The 27,911-nt window shown below is 33.9% G+C and overlaps 1 protein-coding gene across 1 annotated transcript in view; it reads right to left on the bottom strand.

The window, feature by feature from the left end:
• The window catches only part of LOC129224368 (inactive phospholipase C-like protein 2), a 92,330-nt gene that overhangs the window by 42,782 nt on the left and 21,637 nt on the right, over positions 1-27,911 (bottom strand). The window contains exons 2-7 of the mRNA XM_054858810.1: positions 10,662-10,811; positions 5,275-5,481; positions 4,511-4,550; positions 953-1,082; positions 558-670; positions 280-343 (exon numbers count right to left, since the gene is read on the bottom strand). Coding sequence (XP_054714785.1) covers positions 280-343; positions 558-670; positions 953-1,082; positions 4,511-4,550; positions 5,275-5,481; positions 10,662-10,811 — 704 coding nt within the window. The remainder of the gene's footprint in view (positions 1-279; positions 344-557; positions 671-952; positions 1,083-4,510; positions 4,551-5,274; positions 5,482-10,661; positions 10,812-27,911) is intronic.

Genomic DNA, 27,911 nt, shown 5'->3' with positions numbered 1-27,911 from the left:
TTAGTGATTTAATACATTGAGATAATTTTAAGATAAGCAAAATGTATTTTGTTAATAAATACTTGACACATGTCATTCTTCTTGATATCAATTTAGATTTAAGGAAAAAAAAAAGCTCTAATAAATAAAATTACAACACTAATGAAAGATATACATGAATAAAAACAATAAATTAAAAAAGTGTTATGGCAATAAATTACCCATTGGTTTTCACAACTCTGGTTAATTTCACTGAATATAACAGAAATATTTAAGATACTAAATTCAAAAACAACTTACCCCTTGCTCACCTTCCAAAAACAAATGCAAATCTTCTAGTGTCATATAATCTTTACCTGAAAACCTAAATAACAATAACAACAATAATATAATGAAAAAATTGTATAGAAGGCTCAATATTTTTGACATAAAAAAATTTGGTAAATTGATTTAAACATCTAAAACTGAGCATTTAATATTTTAAAGCTATTTACTTATTCGAAAAAGGTAATGAATAGTTAAAATATAGCATAAGATGTAAAATTAATAAAAAAAAAAATATCACAAAACATTTGTACCTTACTAAAAGGAAGTATATTTCTGGCCTAGTTGATGTTTCTTTAAAGATACTAACAAAATCACTGCTATCAATTCGCCCTCTTTCCTCCCCTTGTTTACCATGCTCAAACTCCTAAAAATAATATTATCCTAATTTCAGTCTATTAATCATAGATAAAACTTTATGTTCATTATACTATGAACATAAATATTTTATGACATTTTCTACAGATAGAAAAAAAATAATAAATTTTGTAGTCTTAGTTCACTTGTACACATTTTTTACAACTTTCGCAAGACAATTCAATAAGTACTTTGAAATGAAAAAAAAAGAAAGAAAGAAAGAAAACATTAACTATTACTACACAACATTACATAAAACAATAAATAAACATTAATAATAATGAAAACATACCATGATTTTTTGGTGTAAACGAACAGTGCTCAACTGATTGTTGAGTTTCTTCATTAATGATATAGTTTCGAATTCACTCAGAAGTCCTTTTTGATCAGTATCAGCTTGATCAAAAACTTCTCTCAACCATCTACAGAGATGAGTTAAGTCCCTGATTTTAAGTTGATAATTTTATCATCATTACAAAAACATAAATCATTATTTAGTAGATTTGTCAAAACAATCCTGTTGGGATAATTGCATTTAGTACATTGTTTGAAATAATTAATACAATATGCTATTAAGCTTGTTACACATTGAGTTTTAGCCTCAGATTATTACATTACAAAGGGTCATTAAAACAAAGGGACACTGTTAATGAAGCATTAAAGACAGCAGTGCTTTAACTTTTTACCTCCATACTTATCTTGTGCTGTCTTTTCTTTCAACATTTCTGCACCTACCAGACAATTTTCTTGCAAATTTTTATGCTGCACTTCCTACATTGTTTCAAATCCTTAAAAAAAGTAACTGCTTCATCTGACCCAGACAGGGCAGACCCGATGCGCCCTCACGCCTATGTACAATTGCGCCCTGAAGCCTAAACACCTTTTTATTTAAAAAAAAAATTTTTTTTAAATTAATTTATTTTTTAAATATTTTGGTGCAATTTCCCTTTTTTTTTGCATTCACAAACCTGTGTGACTTCTCTTCATTTTTTTTCTTTTCTTTAAACTCGTAAACCTGAGTACCATCATTTTTTTCTTTTCCCCCCTTTTTTTTTTTTTTTTTTGATGCACCTTTTTTTTTTTTTTTTTGCGTCCTTTGGAGGCCAAGGTTGATGCCCTCTCGTGGGCCAAGTCTGCCCCTGGATCCCGAAGCAAGAAAATGTACTGGTCCCTTTGATATGAAAGGTGTTTCTACCAGGGCTGCGGAGTCGGAAGGAAAATGGCCGACTCTGACCCCGACTCCTGGATTTTGAAACGCCCAACTCCGACTCCAACTCCGACTCCGGATTTTTTTAATTGTATTTTTCAATTCCCTCTCTCCCTTCAGGAGAAGGGGGAAACCTTTAAACAGAGATTAAAATATTAATTCCTTTTTATGAAAATTTCGCATTTTTTTTGTAAACCCAAGATGCATACAACGTTAGAAATTCAATTTAAAAATCAAATTTTCCAACAGTTACGAGTTTAAAAATGAAATGACTTCAAAATTCCTTTAAAAAAATTGAAAAGGATTACCTTGCCCCCTTTAATATTTAACAAATAGACATTGATCAAATTGTGTGTTTTCAATTTTTGAAAGCTGTAATTTGAGAGGAAAAAAGCTTTTTTTTTTTCTAAGTCCAAGTTCTTGAGAGGGTGTGGTTTGCCCCGGGTGACACCCATGTGGTAGGTGACACCTAAAGTTAATTTCAGAGTTTATAAAAGGTATAAATACTTTAATTCTGAAAATTCTCCCGATTATATTTTAAATTATATTTCATCAATAAAATTTCAACGAAAATAGGGCACATATACGTCAGGAGCAAATTTTACACAAAATGCGGCGGTATACAGATTTATACGAATAGTTTTTACTATACCTATATTTCTTCTTCGCTAAATTTTTAATTTCAATTTTATTGGCTGCTTTAGAATTAACCTTAATGTGAAGATTTTAAGATTAACTGCAATTCTTTAGTATTGTAATCAAGAAATCATTTATACTTATTTTGCTCCAAATTTTTTAGTGAGAACCAAACTTATAGAAATAGTCTTAATAAAAAAAAACATTAGATTATTTCATCGGATCTTTTGTATTCGTGTTTTCGCGCAAGAACTTATTTGAATTTGTCGATCACTCTCAAAAGTTTCCACCTGAGGTACGGACCCCGACTTACTAAATTGTTACGTCCCTTTTACTATTTTATAACTGAGATCGAACAAAACACTATATTTTTATTTTTATTTGAAATTGATTACTTGAAAATGTTAGGCGATAAAACTGTTTGCTGACAGTTGCTATATATTAAAAAGCAAGCAAACTAGGGGACGGCTACAGAAAGTTCGATAAGCACTCAAGCTAGCTGATTGCCATTGTAGAAGTTATTTTTTTTCATTAGTAACTTTTTATACATGTAATCGAACCAATTGCTAGTAGTCAGTTTTTAAAAAATGCAATGAGAGTCAGTAAAAATGAAAGACAAAAAGAAGCCCGGAGTCGGAGTCAGACTCGACATGTTTTCTAACGACTCCGACTCCTTTACCCCAAAATTAGTCCGACTCCGACTCTCCGACTCCGACTCCACAGCTCTGGTTTCTACCAATATTTGTATGTGTTATTTTTTAGAGATTTTATTTATTTTAGTTTTAATTTGCATAACATAGCTAACTGCCTTTAATACGAAATTTAAAGCATTAAAGTGTTAATTCATAGAGTACAATGAAACAAAACTTAACATAAATGTTAAATACACAAAATTAGTGTAAATGTTCTTTTTTTTTAAACCCTTAAAAATGGAAATTAGGATAAATGGCTTAGTTGACGGTGATCCACCGCTAGTCCCGTAAAAATGGTATTTCAAAGTAGTGAAACACCATTTCAAACGCTAACTTTCTAAGACAATAGAATTGAAATGTGAAAATTGGAGGTTAAAAGCATTTATAGATCCTTCATTCAAATATTCATAGAAAAAATTTCCAAACGATTAATGTTGCCATTTTAGGAATAATAAGAGCAAAAATGCGAATGCATTGAATTTTGGCATAAGAAAAGAGGCTAAAATTTTCTTATGTTACAAACGAAGTACAAAACGTTTTTAAAAAAAGGAAGAAAAGAATGTCAAATGAAAACAGCAAAGCACTAAACTTACCGATACATTAAGAAAAAAAGCTGAATAATATCAAGCTCTCAGACAACTAGGGTAACAGGTCCAGTAACAGACAGTTGTAAGTTCTGATTTTAATAATAAGAATTTTAGGTGGGTAAAAATGATGTTGCTGCGACCCATGAATATGGTGCAACCATCTAGTGTTATCAGAGTGAGTTTTATGAGGCAGTGGTGGAAGGTTACGAGCAGTCATCACCAGGTCAGCTGGTGTTCCATGTTCATTTAAGTTTAATTAGGCTTTAGTTCTAAAAATAAAGAATTTTCACACATTTTGAAGAGAAAAAGGGAGTTTTGTCTTTTACTCATCCGTTCCTCATCCTATCTGTTACTGGATATCATCAGATTTTTCGGTGTCTGTTACTGGGGGTTCGGACCTTTTTTCGAAATTGAGCAAATAAAAAGTAGAATTAACTAATTCAGAGGATCCAGAAGCAGCCAAACGTTAAATGAGATGCAGTTGCATGAAAGAAAAATAGTTTAAAAAGTCTAAATACATTAAAAAGCTCAGAAAATTAAGTTAACATGAGAGCTATGTCTTAAGCATATCTGTTACTGGCGACTTTACCCTATATTATTTTTGAAACGCTAAAGCAAAAGAAATACGAAACATTTCAAAGAATGTTCTAGTATTAGCTTATAATCAGTATAACATGTAAACTGGAAAGGTGTTTCTGAAATCCGAAACTAATAATTCAAAAGGATACTTTTCTCTCATTTTCTGTCTCTCATCAAATGTGTCAGGAGCTATTCAGTAAAGGAAGAGAGGAAAAAAAAACACATATAAACTCTGGAGTTCATGCACATAAAGATTAAACAACACAGAGAGAAATTACAGGAAATGTTACAATGATCAAATACAAAAATAGTGAATTGTTAGATCTTTGTTTAAAAATCAACAAAATAGGAACTAAAGAAACATATGAAGTCTTCAAATTAAACTTTAAGAACAGAAAAATAAGTACGATAAGATCAAAAAGATTACAGAACATAAAAAGTATTTTGTTTAACTGTCACAATAACAATAATATGCTGGGACAGTTTCACTTCTGTTCAACAGCAGTAAATTCAACTGGAAACTTATACTTAAAAGTAAAAGGCAATGCCACCAGGGAATGCTAGCAGACATATTTCCCCCCACTAATCAAGCAATTCAAAGCATAAAAACTGTAAAACAATTTTATTTGCAAGTGCCAACTAAGCACATTTGCAACCAAACCAAAAGGTAAATTTGCAAAACATTCTCTGTAGAATGTGTTACAAATGAAATTGTATGTAAAAAAAATACCAGATTAAACATTTTTTGTACTAGTTCTTTGACTAAGTGTCAATCATTAAACAATATGCTTTGACTTTTTTCCCACCCCCCCAATTTTACGTTTTTCCGCTTGGTACGTGTTTTGCCACTGGTACATAAAATCGGTGCTCTACTGTGAATTAACGCTTATAGAAATAATATACAGTGACTTACATTTAGAAGCACCAATTAATACATTCAGTCCGGTAACCCAGATGTTGGCCTCATCAGGTGAAGATGCAATAAGGTCCAATGACTCAAAGTTGTCATTGTATATAATCGAAAAAGCACAGTCTTCTGAGTAAGTCCAAGAGATTTCTCTACTTCTCAGCACATCAGTAGTCCGTCCCATTCTTACTTCCTTCATACATCTAATAGAAACTGCAAAACAGAATACTTTATACTATCTGGAAAAGTTGAGAATATTTAGAAAATTGAGGTAGTGAGAAGCAAAGAGATGCAAGTGGCAAAATTAAAAATTTGGAAATAACCAGTACAAACAGTAGGGGAACCCCTCCTGTCTTGGGGCAAGAGATGGTAGTAGCCCTGGTAGGTGCTGCGGTATAGCATGATTTAGAAAAAAAATTCAATTGAAAGCCTACCTAGGACGTAATCTTTAAACGTGTTTTACTCAAAACTTAAAAATGTCCATGGGCGGATTTATGGGGGGTTAGAGGGGGGCAATGCCCCCCCAGTTTTGGGAGGACTTTATATAGTAACAACACATCTTCCAAAATTTTTTTAAAAAATCTTTTTTTTTTCTTTTTTGACTTGTTCAGAAGGGAGAATTTTTATATTTGGATTATTATTTGGATGTATTGAGGGGGGGCATAGAGGGGCAATGGACCCCAGTTTTGGGAGGACTTAAAATAGTAAGAACACATCTTCCAAAATCTTAAAACAAAAAAAATCATTATTTTTTTTCTTTTTTGGATAGTTTAATGGAAATGAAGAGAATAGCGAATGTCCTTTTCTGATGGGAGAAAAGAAAGAAAAAAAAAAGAACATTAAATACAAATAGTACAGCTGTCACTGGGGTGCTAAATATATGCCTATATTCACTATTTTGGACTGAAAACCATTTGGGCAAGTATATAAATGAAAATATAGGCTAAACAAGCTATGCATTCAGCTGCAACTATTATAATAATTGACAAGTATTAAATTAGAACCTAAAACAAAGAGAACCCCCCTCCCCCATTACGCTAACAGAACGATCTACTCATTATGATTTGTTTTCTTTCTCAGAATGTTTATTTTCAATTTGCGTGGCTTCAAAAACGAGATATTTTGTGTTCTTACAGACAAAACATTTTGAAGAACCTTCTGGAATTCACACGTTCAGATTGGTAAAATTGTAAAAATCCTTTAACCGTAAAAACTGACGAATTTTCGTAAAAATTACAAAAATCTGCAGGTAAGAGTGAATTACATATAGGGCCGGATTTGCCTATAAGATAAATAAGCCATAGCTTCGGGCTACTGCTTTGAAGTGGGTCCGCAACTCGCAAAAAAATTGCATGATTTGTTCCTTAAAAAATGAAAAGTGCTTGAAAAAACTAATTTTATTTTCAAGTGCTTGAAAACCTTGAATATTTGGAAAACGTGTGGCTACAAACCTGAAATTTTAAAATTTCTAACAAATGGTAGGGGGAGGAATGCCAAAATATGTCAAATTCAGCTCCTTGCTACATCCTGCATCAAAAGTGTAAAAATCATGGTGCTTACGTTTTTAACATATTACTTGAAATAAATTTTTGTGACTCAGATGTTTCATATCTTGCTATTTATTTAATCCCAAATGCAGTATTTTGGAAAGTCTTTTGTACTGATTACTTTTATCTTGCTTCTACTGCATATTGTTAATCTGTTTAGCCCGGAAAAAATGATACACTACCTCTATTCCTTTTCGTTTTCTGCACTGCTTATAATTAAAAACAAGGTTATTGTAATGAGAGAATTCTATAGTTTATTTTTTTCTTTTAAACTTAAAGTAGCTGTTTTTTTTTTTCTTTTTTTTTTTTTTTTACAAAGTTTGAATAATACTGTACAATTGTATAATCTAGAACTCAATTTCAGAGACTGGAAAGTGTAAATGAGGTGCCTTAAATTATTAAATGTTCTAAAATCCTTGGCGCATTATACCCTACTAGGGCTCTTGTGCCAAAACACCCAATCTAACCAACCAAACCTTGAAAATAATTAGACAAGTCTTTGAAACTCCTAAGCAAAGTGTGCTTCAATTTTATTTCTTATCAAGTGTATAAATTATGAATTGTTCTAATAAGTAGTATGCTACTCTCATGTTACATATTTTCTAAATCTGTATAGCATTTCTTTTAAAGTATTAACTTACGCACATTTAAATCATAAAACTTAAATATATATATGTCTTTTTTTTTCCAGAGATTTTTGTCTATCCAATTAACCCTTATAAGGCTTCGAAATGCAGAATTTTACATCCATTTTACAAAATTTCCTCCGGGGGATAAACCCCCGGACCCCCTACATTAGGGAATATTCTACGTCCTACTTAAAAGGGAGCCCTGCATCACTCTCTTGATACCAGTAACCTCTCTTCAGGTCAATTCAATAATCAGGGGTGATTGTGAGTTCATCAAAAAATACCTGAAAGTTTCAAAGCGAGACCGGGGGGGGGGGGGGGTAATCTTTGACCCTTATTACTAAAGTGCATCTTTGCCATAGTATTAAATAGTTCTGAGTCAAAATATTGTGCGTACATGTGATTAAATTTTTAATGGGTTACAAAGTTACTTTTGAGCTGGTGTTATACAAATTATCTTGACATATATTTGTCCATCTTAAGGGATAAGTGTCCATCTTAAGGCTCTTGCAGGTATATTTGATGAGTATTATATAATTTTAAAAAATTTCGGAGGTAGGGAGATAAAAGCATAACAAAAAAAAAACAACATAATTCCGGTATTTTTGGACATAAAAATACCGGAAATACGTCCGAAAATACCGGAAATTCGGTAAAATACCAGAACAAAATCACCCCTGTTCAAATAGGACAGCATGAAAACACATTAATGAAAACGAAACAAAGAAAAAGTAAAGCATGGCCTTATGCATCAGAGGAAAACAGACCAAAACGTGGGGGGGGGGGGGGGAATTTAAAATGTTGCTCAAAAAAAAAAAAAATCCTGCCCCCCCAGGAACTCAGTCCTAAATCCGCCTATGAAAATGTCCACTTACATCCCTTTGCTTCTTACTACCTCAATTATAAAAACAAAACTCTCCATACATTTAAATACCTAACTGTAAATAATATTGCACAACCAAACATACAAAAGAGCCAAAAGTACATTTTGTAGCATAAAAATGACTGTGTGGACTCATGTATATATGGGAGGATGCAGGGGGAGAGCCATGGGAGTCATGACCCTCCCCTTCCCAAAACATCGACTCTATTAAGCATCCACATTGTATTCAAACAGTTTAGGAATGAAATGGGAGCAATTGCAGTAATCTTTATAATTCTTTAGGAAATTTTAAAAGTAAACATTTGAAATTCTGCTTCTTTTCATTGCTAATTACCTATAAGTGCATTATTACTGGCCGAATTGATGCTTTTTATTGACATTGATACCTAAGCAGTTTCAGAAATTTTTCGCACCCAAAACTATCATCCGTTCGTTTGATAGGGGGGGGGGGGCGAATTTCCTCAGCATGATCCACCTTAAAATGGTATTCTGTAACTGCTCCTGCATGTATGTGCCATAAAAAGTTATACTTCTAAAAAAAGTAACAATTTTCCAACGAATTTTTGACATAAGCAGTACTTAAATTTACATTAGTTCTGATCAATGCAGTGTAAGGATTTGTAAACTGAAAATGCATGCCATGTGCTGCCAAAATGAGAGTAACAAATTTTCCATGCATAATTGCAAAAGAATGGAAAGAATAATGAAGTTAAATCAATTAGTGTGAATTAAACTTTAAATGCAAATAATAAAATTGCAGTTAACTCATTAAGTATGCATTAAATTGGCTAGAAATAACTTTATTGAAGAGTGAAATACCTTTATTCTGTGGTATTGTGAAACTATTGCGGAAAGAAAAGTTAGACAAACATAGTTGGTAGAAGTAAACCCAGAAAATTCAAATTTCCAGTAAGTAGCTAGTATTCTTGACTTGGACTCGTACTTCAAAGTCAGACTGACTCTGCAGCCCTGATTTTTAACTATGGTTGAACTTGAAACAGGGCCAGATTTTGGCTTAATGGGACCCTAAGCTATTTCAGGTAGGGGGCTTCTTTAGTAGTCCGGGCATCTTCGTTGAAAGCAAAACCAGCCTTATTTACTATGTGTGTTATTTTGCTTGTATAGAACCCCACGTTTTCCTTGTTTTTTAATGCTTCTGCTCTCTTTTTGGATTGACCTAGGAAGGGGATGGGTATCAAGAGCATGACTCCTTTTAAACCCTCCTCCCCGCTCCCCCCCCCCTTTCTCTCCAGGAATTTTTTGAACAATATAACTAAAATTCTGCAATTTGAGAACTTATAATGGGTGATTGGGACAACATAAATACCAGGAAAAATAGGCAAACAAATATCTTTAAAAAGTTATACATTCTTTTGCAAATTGAGATCAATCAAAACAAAAATTGCTTGTGATTTGACCAATGTTTGACCAGTGACATTAATTGATAAAGAAGAATAGCAAAGGAGGAGAAAAAATAACACATCGGAGCTTGCTCACATAGGCTTTCAGTCTAGCTAAATTTTCACCATCTCCTCAACCCATCGACAAACACGACAGTGAATTAAATGCAAAATGATCAATAGTAAAAAAAATGCATAAAATTCTATAAAATAAATGAAATAGATTTAGAAAATCGGTAACAGAGAATAATATCCTCGTCGATTGGACAATTAAGGTTTCATATTCCTCTTGATATGAAATAAAATTGAAATACTTTTCAAGCAGTTACAAAGACTTATTTAACTATTTTCAAGGACTCTAGAACAATTAAAATTATTTATGGCACTTCATTTTAGCATTCTAGTTTTTGACATTTTAATACTTGATTGTATAGTTTTATAGAATTACTTTAACTCTGTAAAAAAAAGATTTTTCATAACTTTTTTTCAATCGCAAGTAGCGAAGGGAAAGAAAAAGAATAGAGGTAGTGTAATTTTTTTTTACTTGTTTTAAAGAGAAAAACAGTATGCAGTAGAAGTAAGATAAAAGCAAGCAATAGATCTTATTGGCTGCAATTGGATCATGACTCACCATTCCTTAAGCAACCAAATGTAGCGTAAAATTGAATTATGGAAGCTCATATTTTGAAAAATTCTCCCCAGACACAGTTTTGAGCTGAAATAGAGCATTTTAATCCCCCCTTCCCGATAATTGCCCCCTCCAAAATCAGATGCTTAATGTGCCCTTGATTAATAGTGAAGATGAGAACAGTTTTACAATGGCAACTTGACATTAACTAGGATTCATAGGTAAGTAAGATGAATTGTATTTATTCTCTGGTAGATTCATCGTGTCTTCATGCATTGTAATGAGATCAAGTGACTCAAATCTTACTTTTCGCCTTGGATGATTTCTTTGAAGATGGTACCCAGCGAAGAGCAGATAGATCTTCTTCAAGGGAAAAAAATCGCCGATACTGTCTAGCACTAGGACGAACTTTAATTAAACTGCTTCCATTAATCATATACCTCAAGCAATCAAGTGCTGGAAATAAAAAAAAATAAATAAATAAATAAAAAAAATCAGAAAGTTAGAAATTACATTTTTTTTTTACTATAATGATATTTTAAAATTTAACTGAATTATACTGAAGAACAGAAAAGCTTAAAATAAAACATCAAAACACTCCAAATCATGTCATTATACATACTATGAACACAAACAGAAGGTTGATTAATATTTTTTTCAAAATTATTTGAACAAAATGTTAACAATTCTTATTAGCAATAAAATAATGCTGACCGAACTAACCTTAAACTTTTTATCGGAACCTCATATCTCCCAAGACAAATGAATTTACCAGCGTTTAAATAAAAAAGTAAAATGCAGAAAAAGCCCTTATTTTCGCAAGGCGTTAATTTTCGCGAGCCCACCGCAATTGCGAAAATTTAAACCATGCGAAATATTTTTTCCTTTTTTCGCCTCGACTAATATTTAAAAAAAATATTTTGAATTTTTACTTGTTAACAATTGAATGATTTATTGCACAATTATTTACATAAGAAATAGGTATACAATTTTTGTGAATGTACAACTATTTCTTGGATATAAAACAATAATTACAACTGAACTAAGTACCTTATATACTCGCATATAAGTCGAGTTTAGTGCAAAAAAGGTTATAAGTTATGAAGTCGACTTATACACGGAGTAGAATTTTCGCAAGTTATCGGCGAACAATTTTTGGAAAAAAAAAAGAAAAAAAAAAACATAAAAACGTGAACATTTTCCCGATTTTTGTACACTCCTTTTAAACAGACGCTAATGAAGTAAATACTTACAGGTGTTTCTGACTGAAATAAAGACTAAATAATTTACAGTAAGCGACCGACTTCGCGAAAAGTTGACGCATTCGCGAATTCTTTCCGATAGTCGCGAATAAATACTCATTTTTGTTCTTTTAAAAAACGTAATATGGCTACAGAGAAAATTTTTATTGATATTAAACTAAAATAAAAGCAACAAGCAACGAAAATCGTAACAGCGAAATTGAAATCGCGATCGCAGAAATTAACCTTACAAAAGAATAAAAATCGGACGTGTTTTAACACAAGAATGTTCATTACGCTTCATTTTCCTCCCTTTTTTCACGTTTATATTCAAAAATAGCGGCAAAACGTTCCAGATTTTTTTTACAAAAAAGTAGAAGTTCGACTTATCTGCGGGTTTTGGATTTTACCCCGCGATTTTCTTTTTGAAAGTAGGGAGGAAGGGCAAGGGCAACTTATACGTGAATTTAACAGAATGCAGCTCATTCAGTTATAATATTTATACCAATTTAGGAACTTTCGGTTCTGCTCATAAAAAATAATAAAGTTTTTATCTCGAGAAATCACGGATAGCTTCATTTTCACGAAAATTATTTTTTTGCGAAAATAAGTGCTTTTAAAATGGGGCTAAAAAGTTTTTGTCTATGGGGTCATCTACAAGCAATAACGTCGCACTTTGAGGGGGGGGGGGGGTCAAGGACTCGCGATCATATAAGCTCGTGACAAGGAGGGACAAGAAGTGTCATTGCACATTTTGGTTGCAATTTTTTTTTTTTTTAATTACAGTTTATTATTTCTCCTGGAAACCATTTTCAGGAAAGAAAAATTGCGGGCCAAATAAACTTCTAGTTGTGATCCAGCTTTGTGATGCCGAAGCCCAGCATCCCTGGAAGTCTAAAGTAATTTAGTAAGCTTACAAACAACTTATAAAACTAACATTGAAAAGTGCATTAAAATCCAATATGAATAAAAAACAAAGGAAACCGAATGGAAAACATTTTTTTTTTGAGAAATCACGATTGCTTATTGTTCTTACTTGACTGTTTTTGGCGTTACGCTGATTTTATTTCTCCCCCCCCCCCCGTCTCCCTCTGCAGCACCACCGTCGACCGGCGTCACGATGCTGCCCCTACAGCGAAAACCGTCTCCAGGTTGCGTCCATATCCTACACACACGCGCATTACATACACAACTACACACACACATACACACCTAAATACACACCTACACATGCACATACCAACACACTCATGCCTGCACACACACACTCGTTCGTGATTGCGAAAAAACATAATTTGAATTCCAAATGTCAAAATTCAAATTAATTTTTATTGAGCAATCACGATTGCTTATTTCTTTCATTTCACCGTCCTTGACGTTGTGGTTCTTTTTTTTTTTTTTTTTTTTTTTGAGTTTTGTCCAACTCTTTAAAATAAAATTCAGAAGAAATAAATAGCGACACACCTTGATGAATTTCTTACTATCTGACCGTTTGTTGAAGAAGCACAGCATACCGTTTTTGAGTTACCGCAACCCGGGGTGACATTGCCCAGTTTTCAAGTTAAGAGTCTTTTTTTTTTTTTTTTTTTTTGTACTTGCTGCAAGAATATTGGTATAGTGAAATTTTTGCGGTTTGGGGGAAGGCAAAAGGAATCGAGATCGCTAGAGAATTTCATTTTTGACTCACTCGATATAATTTTAAAAATTGAAAAACTGGATGGGCAATGTCAACCTGCTAAAATGGGTGACATTGCACACTTATACTTTTCAAAGGAAAACGCTTTCAAATATTTTGTAGGACAAAGCTTGGCCCCACTCAATACTTAAGTCGCGCGAGCGCCATTAATTGAGTGGGGCCATGGACAAAGTCAAATTTATTCAGGGTTGAATAAAACCGCACTGCGTATTCATTAAAAATACTTTTTGAACAAAGGAGTGTAGGAAATGAATATAAAAGTTGAAATGTACAGGAAAATCGGGGGGGGGGGGGGGGAAGAAAAACCTTCTGTTTTATACACGACAACGCAAGGAGCCAACAGCAATAGCACCCATCAATAGTTGCTCAGTACCCCAAGCAATAGTAATTCACCAGCAATAGTATTAGCAAAGATTAGGGAGATACTTCCTTCGGGACTATTAATACTGCTTTCAGGATACTTCACTCTACTTCGAAATATCATTAATTTGGAACCCGGGTCCAGTGGCGTACCGAAGGGGGGGGGGGGGGAGGGGGCGGTCCGCCTCAGGCCCCGCTTTGACACAGGCCCCCAAATTTCAATTTTTGGTTTTCACCAATATTGTCGCATATCTTGGTTTGAATGCTTAAACAAGTTGGCTTAATAAATCATAATTTTTTTAAAGACCAAATATTTGTTCAGGGATACAATCAATACCTCTTCGGGATCATTGGAGGGTTTATGATACCCAGGCCCCGCTTTGACATAGGCCCCAAAATTTTAATTCGTTTTCTTTTTCGCCAGACGTGCCTTATGTCATGGTTTAGATAAATAAAAAGTTGACTTTTTATGTATAATGAATATTTTCTCAGTGACTCTTGCCTAAACAAAGAGAGGGCAAATTATGTCCCACAGGCCCCGCTTTGTCATAAGCCCCGAAATTGTATCTTATTTTTTTCCAGTAGATCTGTCATATACATCATGATTAGAAATATTAATCAGTTACCTATATATGCGAGTATATATCGTAAATTTTGTTAAATATGACTTTTTTTCATAGTGACCCGTCCTAGTGTACAAAGGCACATGAGCGCTTGGGCCACGAATTTAATGGGGGCCCCAAATTTTTAAATTAACTAAACCTATAAAAATCATTTGCTTTTATTTTGTTAAGAGCTTTCATACGCAAAAATTTTCTGTCTTAATTTCTGTCGAACATTAAATATTTTTAATTCTACCAGCGAAGCCGCGCGGAGCGTTTTCTCCACTTCAACACTTCAATCAAACGCGCCAGGCAAGTATAGGGTCACACCAGAGTTTTTTTGTCTGAAGAACATGAAGAGCGTTTTTTTTTTTTTTTTTTTGTGAGTGAGACCTAGCAGAAAAGTTTTATTTAGACTGTGAACGTGTGAATTTCATCCTTATTTAGGTAAGCATGTTTTGAAAATATTTTTCTCTGAGATTAGGTGATGTTATCAGGTAAATAGTTCCCTGGTGTGTCTTACTCAAAGGAATAGTAAAGGGTTTTTTTTTCTGTAAAAGCCAATTTTTATCCTAAAATTAATTAAATCTGGAATGCCTAAACGTTTCTGTTCACTGTACTTGGATGATCAGATGCAATAAATTTTTAAGATACAATATAATTTTAGGACTTTTTTTCCGTTTTTGATATTTTCTGACAAAGCACAATTTTATTAAAAATATAGTATTTACTAAATTTTACTTAAAACCATATGTTTTACTGTGGTATTTACAATAGTGTCCGAAATCAAACCAACACTACTGAAATATGTAAAAATGTACCACTTAAAATAATTACTGTAATATATGGTACGTACACATAGTTTGAGTAACTTCAGTTTTGATACCAGGTAGGCCCCCATTTCGAGTAGCGCCCCAGGCTCCCATCTGTCTTGGTACGCCACTGCCCGAGTCATCACTGAGATCAGTTTCACCGTAGTTCAAGGGGTTTCGGGTGGAACGGCACGTAAACATACTGATGATTGAAATAAGAAGATATAGATTCAGGACCTCCACTCGGCTCTTGATCAGGTAGATTTTGACATTTACTTTGTGACAGCTCATTTTTAAGACGATTCAGAAATGACTTAAACCAATCTTCCCCTCAGGGTTGCCACAAATGTTCAAGAATGAAATTCCCTGACATTTTCAGGTTTTCCAGGTTAATGAATGCTGACTTGCGTTATTAAATACCAATACAACATATTTTTAATGAAAGTAAACCTACTTTATGAAGCAAATAATGCTTGAAAAGTTATCAGTAATTGTAATCTATATTTGGGTTAAGTGAAGACAAACTAAAACTTTAATTACATTGATTACAGAAGGAATGAAATCTCAAACAAACTAAGCAACTATACATCACGTTTTGCGATTTTAATGTCTAATATGACTAGACTACAAGCACTTTTAGGAGAATGATGAGTTTCCTATTCATGTGAAAGTGAATTCAGACTATTTGTGAATTCAAACCATTATTAATACTGTTTTATTTATGACTGATGTGGTTACCCCGCACGGCTTTGCCCGTAATAGAAAAATTTAAAGGACTTTTGGTTCGCCTGTATATTTACAAATAATGTATGGTGAAATTTTGTCGCCAATTGGCTTGTACCCATGTAACGGTTCCCACGTTATGATAATTTCGTATCTCTCCAATTGGCTTGTGGCCATGTTACGGTTCCACGTTGTGATAATTTCGTAATTTACTCGTCCATCTAATGATAATTTTGTTCTTAAAATTGAAATAGAAAAAGAACCACATCGAATTTTCGAAAAATCGCTTCGAGGTGCACACCCCCATGCTACAAACCAACTTTGTGCCAAATTTCCTGAAAATCGGCCGAACGGTCTAGGCGCTATGCGCGTCACAGAGATCCAGACATCCTCCGGACATCCAGACAGAGAGACTTTCAGTTTTATTATAATGTTATATGTGCCCTCAGCATATTCAAATGAACCCGATGTAGGCGCACACGTGGACGATTTTCGCTTTTTTTCTTTCTTTCTTTTCTTATCTTTTTTAATGTTGTTACATCTTCTAATATTTAAGCATGCATACTTGAAGACATTATTCGTGTAAGATTATGGTTGGTAAAAAACAAATTGAGAAAGTAAAAGGAAAAAGATTTTTTTCCTTTTTGTACAAAATTGAAAAAAAAGGCCCACATGTGCCCCCTTTTCTCTCCCCTATATCGGTTAGCCATGCGGTCGTAGGGGAACGTACGAACGTGCCGAAAAAAAAAATTATGAAAAGATTTGAGTGAAAATTTATCTTTATTTACAACTCCTTTAATTCGTATACTACAAGGAAGTAAAAAAACAGTAATAAAGTATCAATGTCTAATTTGGACTAACTTTAGAAGCATTTAATTAAAAATATACCATGAAAAGAGGCTAATTCCCTCTTAAGAGAATTAATGCTTCTCCAAGAATTTTGAAGTTCGCGGCCGTTATTACAATGTATTTACTTAATCCCTTTGTTATCACAAACAAAGGAAAATGCGCATCATCGCTCAGCAGTTTTTCTTCACATTTCGTAGATAGAACACAGATATAGACTTAACGGCACGGCAGTCTAAAGAAATCGTTGATTCGCAGTTTCATTCTCAATATGATTGGAAATTGGAAACTAAAATATAGAACCCTATTTTTTCGTTTTGTCTTTGAATATATGACATCCAATAGCCATTGCAAAATGTAAGAGGATATACAGTCGAGTCTCGATAGCTTGAAACAGCCCTATAACTCAAAAATTCCTTTATCTCGAAGTTTTCATTGGGTCCCTAACTCTTGAAAAGTTTGTAGGGAACTTCCCATAACTCGAAGGGTTTAGCAAGTCCCTTGGGACTTGATTTATCGACAGTTGATCGTGGACCTATTTTGTAGGAAAGGCTGGAAATTTATACTTTTTTGTTTTTCAAGTTTGAATATTTTTTGTTTGCCACAGCAGCTTGGTATTCATTCGCAGTTTCAGGTCTGCCACTGAGTTATGGTACTAAAAACAGTCAAGTGAGTAGCCTCTTAAATGAAAAATAGTGGCGAAACAAGGAAAACAGTATCTAAAATATTGGCCCATTATTTTTAAAATATAATTAATATTAAATCATGCTACATGTACTTTTATGAATTGACATTAAGCGGGATCACCTGGACCAGCGGAGCTCTCTTCAGTTACACACAAATGATGTTCCCGACCATGGTCTTATACTAATCTTATTTCAATGATAAGAATGTGAAAGTGGTGCATATATTAGAGACCTTTTTAAAACAATGAATTAAAAAATGATTAAAAACTCGTCACCTTAGAAAAATGGTTTGCATGCTGGGATAAAAAAGTTTCTTTAAATTCTATGTTCAACTCCCCCCCCCCCGCAGATTACATAAGTGTGAACCAATTGAGAAAATCATTTCTCCACAGCTATTAAGGTGAACGGCTACAGGAATCGAAATCAAGTTGAAGATTTAAAAAAAAAAATGCTCAAATCTTACAAAAAGAAGCTTTTATTCTCACAAACCAGTTATCTTTCAGATAAATCTAACTCATTTAGCCAAAAAATAATTATCCGCTGTTAATGGTGTTTAACAATATGTAGCATACTCACCCCAGTAAAGTATATTCACGTTCAGTTTACGGCTAAAAAAGCTCTGCACTTAGTGTAACAACTGTTGTGTTATAGTATGTATGTATAGTAAAACCTGTGAAGTTGACCACCCTTGTAAGTTGACCACCTGTCTAAGTTGACCGCCTTTTTCAGGCCCTTATATAAATCAACCTCTTTAAGTTGATCACTAAAGTAGTGCACCGCAAGTGGTCAACTTACACAGGTTTCAGTTTTTGGAATTGCTTTTTGAGCTGTCTTGAATATTTGTTATAGAGATATTCATACGTGAAAGTTTTATTTGAACCTTTGATTGTATTACTATTATTATATAATATCCAATTTGTCTTTAAAACGCTATGGCAAATCATCTTTGGAAGCGTTAAGGGGGGTGGGGATAGGATTTAGGCACTCTTATGCGGCAATTTTTCGAAAGTGATATAATTCCAAATGTGCAATTTTAGGCGATGTTTGATGATGTTAGCGGGGAGGAGGTTATGAGAATCTTTAACAGAAATTAAAAAAAAAAAAAAAATCCAAAAAAGAGTTTAAGACGACCTTCAGTGATGTTGGTGTTGGGAGTTTCAGAGGGTGTTCCACCCCCGAAAATCTTCCAAAATTGAAGTCCTAAAAATGCAATTGAAGGCTTCAGTTTTGGTAGCGAAAGCAGAGGAAGTGGGGTTTGGGGACTCGTCCACAACAAATTTCGGAAATTGAAGTTCTAAAAACGCAGTTTTAGAGAATCTTCTCGGTGATTATTAGTAGGGCTCTCTCTTCAAGTGCGTGCACAGAATACAGTAGGGGTTCACGGTTCACTCCATGTTGTGAACCCCTACGTCCTTACATATATTTCAGCCCTCATTTAAAAATCGCGGGCCCCCTTCAGGCTCTTGCCCGCGCCAAGACGCAACCCCCCGCCCCGTGTCCACCTACAAAATGTTTTTCAAAATAGAAATTTTAAAAACGCGATCTATTTTGGCAACGTTAAAGAAAGGGATTGGGTTCAAAGACCCTACCGTAGCAATCTTTTAAAAGGGAAGCTTCAAAACAATTTTATACGGTGACGGTATCTGAAAATACATTGTACTCCTAAAATAATTTTAGAAGAACTTTAATGATGTTGAAAACGGGAGTTTGGGGACGCTCCCCGATTTTTATTATTATTATTTTTTTTTAATTAAGGCTTAGAAACGCGATTGTAGGTCAGCTTTTGGTAGGAGTTTAAATAAAAAGTTGGAGTTCACAGACTTTCCCATACCAGTTTATAAAAATTGAATTTCCAAAAACGAAATTTTAAACGATTTTTGGAAGTGGCGGCGCAGAGAGGGCTATAGGGTTTTGCTCTTGAATTCTTTTGAAATTATTGTCTTGGAAACCGTTTACATCGTAGGCCGTTTTTCAGGTCCGGATCTGCGTACTCGCAAAAAACGAGTTCCATGTTTGAAGGCTTCCCTCAACACAATATAGTATTTCGGGTATCATCTCAACTCCCTGTCGATAGCGACAACTGTTGTATTGTTGACTATTTTTGCTTTTCATCTGACTGTTCAAGGCTTTTCTCAAGTTAAATTTCAAAGTAAGATTTTTGGCACAAGATGGCAAATAAAACATGGATTTGACTGATTATTTTCCAGTTTTACGCAACTTTGAGGCAATTAATGTTTTTTTTTTTTTTTTTTTTTTAAATTTATTTGTGTTGACTGGGTGCTTGCTCCACCAGCAGGAATCTCGCTAAACATTTTTGCGGAATCATTTCAATAGCTAAGGCATGTGGCAATTTTTTTTCAATTGTCTCTGTTTTTGAAGCTAAAAACTGCGCGAATACTGTTTCTCGGTTTTCCCCATGTAACCAAAATATCGCCATTTCTTTAATATTTCTTTCTTTACATCATTTGTTAACATGTGAAATGATCCGTCAGCTAAGTTAGTCAAATCCATAAACAACACTAGTTTGCGCACAATTTGAAACACAACTGCCAAACTTTACTACTTATTTTGGAAACATTTCGGATAGCATCATTTCATGGTCACCAGAAGTATCTCAGTATTTGGCGACACTATCTCTTCGATAAAATTAGTAACACACAGTTTTACAAGGTAGGGAGGGGGGAGACTTATCCAAGGTATCCCAAAACGATTACTGCAAATTTCGTAACATTTTAAATCGCAGTAAGGGATTACGGTCGGCTACATTTTTTAAAAGTTTGTACTTCAATAGCAATATAGACAATTTTAGAATATGTTCAAAAAAAAAAAAGGTAAATCGTTTTAAACAAGTGAAATTGAAATTCATATTTTGGAAATTCCTGAAATTTGTATATTCTTTAATGTCATTTTTTCGTTTCTAAAAGCGTGCTATTTTGTCCTTCGTATTTATTGAAATTTTACTTTTATGGGTAAGGAAAAAGCTCGATTTTTAATCACGTCAAAGCGGTGTGTTTTGAGTTATTTCAGTTAGAGAAGAAAACGAATGAAAGTAACTATATTGTTTCTCACAATTACTACACACCCAATCAACGCCGGTTATTTTTGCTATGTACAACAATCTGTAACTAAATGAAGAAAGTTATTAAATAGAGTCTCACCCCCCCCCCCTACCCCCAGTTACCGTCGGAAAAATATTTATTTTTTACCAGGAAAGACCAAATGAATGTGAAAATTTTTCTGTTCGGAATTAAAATTCATATCTTATGAACGTAGATTAAGCAAACATTTTACGCAGTTTTATAAACTTGGCAAGTCTCTGGCGAATGTATGGCACAGTGGTCCTTTTTCCGATAAATAATGGATTTGGATTATTTTACATTTTTACGCTGCTTTTAATTGCAAAAATAGAGAATGAATTAGATAGCATTTGTTGAAGAAAATGAAATTAATTGCAAAAAAAACAAAATGACATTTTAAAAACTTATTCGATAGGCAGAGTTATGATAACGCGGTCGGGACGAGTGTTCAAAAATCTTGGCGCTACAGCCATTACAAAATTTGCATTAAAATGTAAAAACTTCGCCAAACTAATTTTGGTAAAAATATCATTAAATACTATGTATAGGGTATTGCAGTTAAAATTAATCCACCAAATTAGTGAAACAACACGCTGCAATAACATTAAAACTGCTATTAAAATGTAAATTAATCCACCAAATCCATTTTATATCTCCAGACTCACCAGGCGACTACGTTATCGCATTGGCAAATTTTAAAAAAAATTAATGAAACTTTTAATTTTCTTTTTTTGGGTGTGTTTTTAAGGATTAATGGGTGCTAATTAGGATTTTGTGGAACAATTAACCCTAATTTAATAGCTACAATACAGAGTATTGTTCTTTCTTTCTTTCTTTTTTTGAGCAATCACGATTGCTTATTGTTCTCACTTGACTATTTTTGATGTTACGCTGATTTTATTTTCCCACCAGCGCCCTCTGCCAGCACCACCGTCGCGTCGACCGGCCTCACGATGCTGCTCCTCTTGCGAAAACCGTCTCCAGGTTGCGTCCATACCCTACGCACACACACACGCCTACACACTCATACCTGCGCACAGACACAATCACACACTCCTACACACACACACACACACTCATTCCTGCACACAAACACAAAAGCCTACATACACACACACGAACGCCTACACACACACGGGCGCGTACACACACAGCACTGCATATACAACACGCATACATACACATATACACGCACCCACATACATGCGCCTACACAAACATACACGCGCATTCATACACACGCTCGTGATTGCGAAAAACATAATTTGAATTCAAGATGTCAAAAATTCAAATTAATATAATTTTTTTTTTAATTTGTTTTTTTATGCTATCGGACCTGTACTGATGAAGATTTTTGGAATTAATCATGAAGGAGATCTTCAGAGGGAGATGTTATTTTAAAACGCTGATATCACCATTCTAATAGAAACTTTAGGGAATGTTTCTCTTTTTGAAATGAGAAGTTTTTTGTACTATTGTCCTCATTTAAATGGGAACTGAATTAAAAAAAAAAAAAAAACTTGTGCTTTTTCTGATTTTAATGGTTTTTTACTCTGAACTTTTTTGGTATTTTAATCAGGACTGTTTACGTTGTTAAGAAACGGTTGATTTCCTTCACGTGGGGGATTTTAAAGGTTTGATGTTCTCACTCTAAAGGGACATTATTAGAATCTGGATTTGTAGTGACTATTGACCCCTTTTTGAGACGATTTCTCAAAAGCTATACAATAATGTAGATAGCAGGTGTAGCGCTAGATACCATTTGACGGGGATGGGGATTATAAGAGAAATGGTTGACTTTATTTAAGAATTGTTGACCTCACTCGAATTGGAATTTTTGAGAATTACCCAAACTAACTTCTTTACAACTCCTGAACGTTTTCCTGATTTATGTTGTGTGATTTTTTGGGTGTCTTCCCAGTTTCGCCGAAATTTTATTAACCCCCCACCCTCTCCCTTGGTTTTCAGTTTTCATCATATCTTTTGATATATTAAAGAGAGAGGAGGCCATTTTAAATGTTAGCGAAACTGGGGAAAAAACCATTTTTTTGGTAACTATTTGACCTCTCCCTGTGTTGACCATTAACTTGAATCGATTGAAAAAAAACTACATCAACGTGAGCGAAGCCGCGGGTAAAAGCTAGTGTCTCTCTCATAAGTCATAATTCAAAAAATGGTAAGTTGTAGAAGGTTAAAATTTCGTATGTGGAGTCTGCGTACGTTCCAGTTGTGCACTTCCTTTTTTGTTTTCAATCAGGTGTTCTAAAAGGCCTATTTACTCATATTTTTTTTTCTTTTGTGGCTATTAATTACTTATTTCATTGTAAAACTAATATAGCGTCTTAGACTGATCATTTGGTGATATATTGCCGAATTGAAGGCCAACTTGAAAACAAATATGAGGTGGCGAAACCGGTTTTTGTGACATTCCCGTTGAACCGAGCGTAATTTTTAATTTTTCGATATTTGTAATATGAATCACAGTAATGCAGTCTTTTGTGTATCGTTTGGCGGCGTTACAAGTTTGAGGCCAGTCGAAATGCATTTTGGGACCCTCTTTCTCTATCACGGAACTTGTACAACATTTATCATAAGCATTTTTGTAACTCCTACGGCGCCCCTATGACCATGGGCCCTCTCGCGCAATTGCAACATTTGCGATATTTTAAGTCCGCCACTGTACGTCAAAACAAACTGGGGTGCAAGTTTTAAAAGGATTTTTCTGCTCGCTCTTAAGGCAGAGGTTCTCAAACTGAGGCGTGGGAGGTGCACACCTCCCTAGTGGGCGAAGAAGAGTGTCCTGGGAGGCGTACATGTTTAGAAAAAATAAAATGAAAAAGTAAAACTAACTATAATTTGCTCAACTTTGTGGTCACATGAGAATATTTTCGATATTATCGCCTTTTGTTAGGTGTTGGTGTAGTTTTCCTTCACATATGAGTGAATCTGAATTTTCAGCATTAGCACCACATACACAGTCGAAGCATCGAAGAAGATATTGAAAGTAATCTGATGAACTGCGTTGATTACAACCTAACACTCAGAAATTTATCAATCACAAACAATGGCAGCCCTCCCACCAACGTAGCTGGTCTTATAAGCCAATCTCGCTTTCATAGATTTTCTCAAATTAATGTGAATTATTTCTTTACTTCTTTGATTTAATGAGTTCTAATAATAACACGCTCAAAATAAAGTTATATGTGTAGTAGTAATATATACATTTTGCCCGTATGAACTTACTATACTTTCACTCAATAGTCTGCTTCAGTTTCAAATCCCGGTTTTCCGATTGCACTATACTTGTATTGACCAAATATAGTTGAGGTCATAGAGGGGGGGGGGGAGCTGCGAGGGGCGATCCGCCCCGGGCGGCAAATTTACTTTCAATATGTGGTAAAAACAAACGTATTTTCCTCAAAAGGATAGGAGTCATTCCATTCCAGATCAGGCAGGGCCTGTCACATGATCATCACCGATTTTTTTTTGAAAACATTACAGTAGTTACAACTAAGGGACATATAAAATATCCCAAAAGGATTTTGCAAGAATTTTTTTTTTTCTTCAGTTACAGCCTACTAAAATTCTGCACAAAATCCGCCATTTTGGAAAAAACGAGCAAAACACTCCATTTGAAATGGACACTATTTCAAAAGTATTCAACCTATTTGAATAATTATTTTTTCTAAAAATATGTAAGGACCCATATATCAATAAACATTGTTTTTGAACTTTTAGTTAGGCTTTTTGACAAAGAAAAAAAAAATTTGTGGCGAAAAAACTGCATTTTTAACGCCTTTATGATTTTTTTTTCTCCGTGAAAAAAAGTTTTTTTTTTACTAAACGGAGATGACAGTCGAAAGCCCTTATATGATAGTTTCATATCATATTTTATTATAATCCTTAGATGCATACAGCCTTGGAAATAAAATTTGAAACTTTGAAAATTTTTCAAAATTAGCGATTTTTGAAGTGAGATTACTCAAAAAACCATTTTTTAAAAATCTAAAAGTTGGCTCATTTGAACCCCTTTTAATGCTTAACAAGTGGATATTCACCGAATCCTGTATTTTTTCCCAGAAAATGTTTTATGATTTTTTGAAAGTGACCTTATCGCCCACGGCATGCATGTAAAATAAAAATTTCTAATAATTTCATTCACTGAAATTCTGAGTATATCAATGCCTAATAGCTACCTCAATAATGGTGTACTTTATAAGTAACAGCTAAAATCTTTCCTTTTTCGTGTTTCAATATTAGTTTATTTTCTCTCCAAAGCTATGCATTCACCATTACTTACATATGCCCGCAACGTATCACATTTTTCTCTTTCAATTAAAACCCGAAATTCAGTTACATGACAGGAGAAACCATCTAAATCTAAGGGAAGAACAATGCCAATGCATTTAAAACAATTTAATTTTAATTTTGTGCTTTGGTTGTCATTGGTGACTGTTGTCCCAGAATTTTTCGATCCTACCTCGTTTGATTACTTTTATGTACATAAGTATTGATATACTAAATTCAAAACGCAAAAACTCACCTATAGTTTAAGAATTTAAAAAGGCCACCTGTTTTATGAGAGCAGTAATCAATTGAAGATGGTTTTAAGTTGAGGTAACCAATTAGATCTCACCAAAGGTAGCTATTATAGCCAGAGATCCGATTTCTAACGAAAGAATTGCAGGAGCCCTATAGTCTTCAGAACTTATTTTAATGCTTGAGTGGCCTGAATTCGTCAAAATACAAAAATCTGAGTGAAATAAATAAGGAAGTATGAGAGCTCAGCCCCCATAACAATTAGGCCTTGATCAGCAGAAAAATATATTTATATAACGAATTGACTGGGTCATCAAAAGCGGTTTGCTACATATATATTTTAAAAGTCAGTAAGATTTTAGTTGTTTCAGGTAAAGTGCACCATAATTGTAGCTATTAGGCACTAATATAATCAGAATTTCAGTGAATGAAATTATTAGACATTTTTATTTTGCATGCATGCCGTGGGCGATAAGGTCACTTTCAAAAAATCATAAAACATTTTCTGGGAAAAAATACAGGATTCGGTGAATATCACTTAATAAGCATTAAAAGGGGTTCAAATACGCCAATTTTTAGATTAAAAAAAAATGGGTTCTTTGAGTAATCTCACTTTAAAAATCACTAGTTTTTAAAAAATTTCAAATTTTCAAATTTTATTTCCAAGGCTGTATGCATCTGAGGATTGTAATAAAATATGATATGAAACTATCATATAAGGGCTTCAGATTGCCATCTCCGTTTAGTTTAAAAAAAAAAAAAAATTCACGGAGAAAAATCATAAAATCTGTAAAAAGGCAGTTTTTTTGCCACAAAAATAAATTTTTTTCTTTATCAAAAAACCTAACTAAATTTTTAAAAACAATGTCTATAGAATATATAGGTCCTTATTTATTTTTAGAAAAAAGAATTATTCAAATAGGTTAAAAGCTTTTGAAATAGTGTCCATTCCAAATGGAGTGCTTTGCTGGGTTTTTTTTCCAAAATGGCAGATTTTGTGCAGAATTTTAGTAGGCTGTAACTGAAGAAAAAAAAAATTTCTTGCAAAATCCTTTTGGACTATTTCATATGTCTCTTAGATGTAACTACTGTAATTTTTTCAAAATAATCAGTGATGGTCAAATGACACTTTTCATACCTGCCTGCCTGATTTGAACTGAAATGACTCATAGTATATTTTTTATATATATCAAAAAGAAAATCTCTTAGAAATTAAGTCTTTCGTATCACTACCAGAATAAAATTACTTAGATACAAAACAAGAATTTTTTTTGATAGCATATCAGTGCAATTCCTTGTTTTTCTCTGAGAGGATGGCCAGTAGCATAGCTAGAGTGAGGCGGAGGGGTCGGTCCGCTCCGCGCGGCAATTTGACACATTTCATGAGGGAAAAAAAGTTTCAACGCATTCTCCCCCAACAAGAAAATTATGCTTTTAATCTATTAATGAAGGCCAAAAAAAAATCTACGAAGTGTAAATTTTTAGACATGACTATGATAATAAAATTACTCACATACAAAACATGTGTTTATCTTGTGGACACATCAGCACTATTGCTTGTCTATCTGTCCCTTTGGACACGGCATTGAAAAGTCACGGGAAAAAGTTTTTTTTCTTTTTCTTTCTAAGCCAGCAAGCACAATTTGCTTATTGTTTTCATTTGACCATGTAAAATGTTCTTGAGAAGCTCCTGACTCTTAATCAGGGCAGTCATTTCAAACTTTTCCAGGGGGAGGGGGGGAAGGGTTAGGGTACGTACTGAATGTATTTTATCGGGAAAAAACATCAAAATACATGCAAAAATGCTTAATTACAATATGTTTTTTGAATCCAGGGGCTGATTGCCCAAATGACGGGCTTGCCCTTAACGTCATGAAAGAAAGCTTTAAAACTGACTTCAATTTCGAAAATAAATTGGGAGGGAGTTCCAACTCTTTTTTTTCATTCGCAATGCTAAAAATTACCTAAAATTAGGATTTCGAACTTGAACTTTGAAATGTTGGGTGGGGTTATGGACTCCTTTTTTTCTTCTGCAAGAGAAATATATAGAAATGAATGCAAAGCAGGGGTGTCAATCCCCCATAAGAGCAAAGGCCCACTCCTCTAAATATCACAAACACCCCCTCCCAAAAGCTAGAGTCCCTCCTAAAAACATAAAAATGCCCATCAAACTCCCTCCCCCCCCCCCCCCTAAAAATTGCAATGGTACAATCTGCGTCATGATCCTTCCTAGGCGGGAACCCCTGACTAAAGAGCGGCAAATTGAGGGACCATCCCGGGTGGCAAGAACCGTAGCTATGCCACTGGGGGGGATGGCAGAGGAAAATCATGGAACCAATGTTTTTTCTAATGTAGAAGTTAACTCAAGGAGGAAGAAAACAATGAAGTTTTCCTAAATTTCGTTATAAGAAAAAGTTAACACTTGATTATAAAGGAGTTTCTTGAAAACTTCCTAACAAAAAAAAAAACTTCCCTTTTTTACCATCAGGAAAATGGTGGTAAGAGTAAGAAAGGGAGGGGGAAGGATCCTTCAAATCCCTGACAATCTTAATAATTTAATTCCATTCGATTTTTTTTTTTTTTTTTTTTTTTTTTTTTTTTTTTTTTGCCATCGGCCATTTGAAGAAAAACAATTGGCCATCTTTGAACAATCAGCCAAAAACCGGCATCGGCCCATCAGCAGGGTTGGCCGGATTGGACCCAATTGGGTTGGACCCAATGGTTTTTTTTGAAAAAACCCATTTAAAAAAACCCATTATTTAGCCCACTTTTGGGTTTTTTTCAAATTTTTGTAGAAGATTTTTAAAAAATTAATTAATTTAAATACTTTCACAATTTAAACTTCTTTTTTATTTGTTCTTACCACAGATAATGGACATAAAAAATGAATTTTGAACTTAAATAGTATTTCTTAACTCTTAACGTCATTAACAAAATGCTTCAAAGATTTTAAATAAATATATTTAACTTTTTT

Source organism: Uloborus diversus, chromosome 6, assembly GCF_026930045.1.
Source record: "Uloborus diversus isolate 005 chromosome 6, Udiv.v.3.1, whole genome shotgun sequence".
Lineage (NCBI taxonomy): Eukaryota > Metazoa > Arthropoda > Arachnida > Araneae > Uloboridae > Uloborus > Uloborus diversus.
The sequence above is the reverse complement of the archived record's forward strand: the minus strand, read 5'-3'. Positions and strand labels throughout refer to the sequence as shown.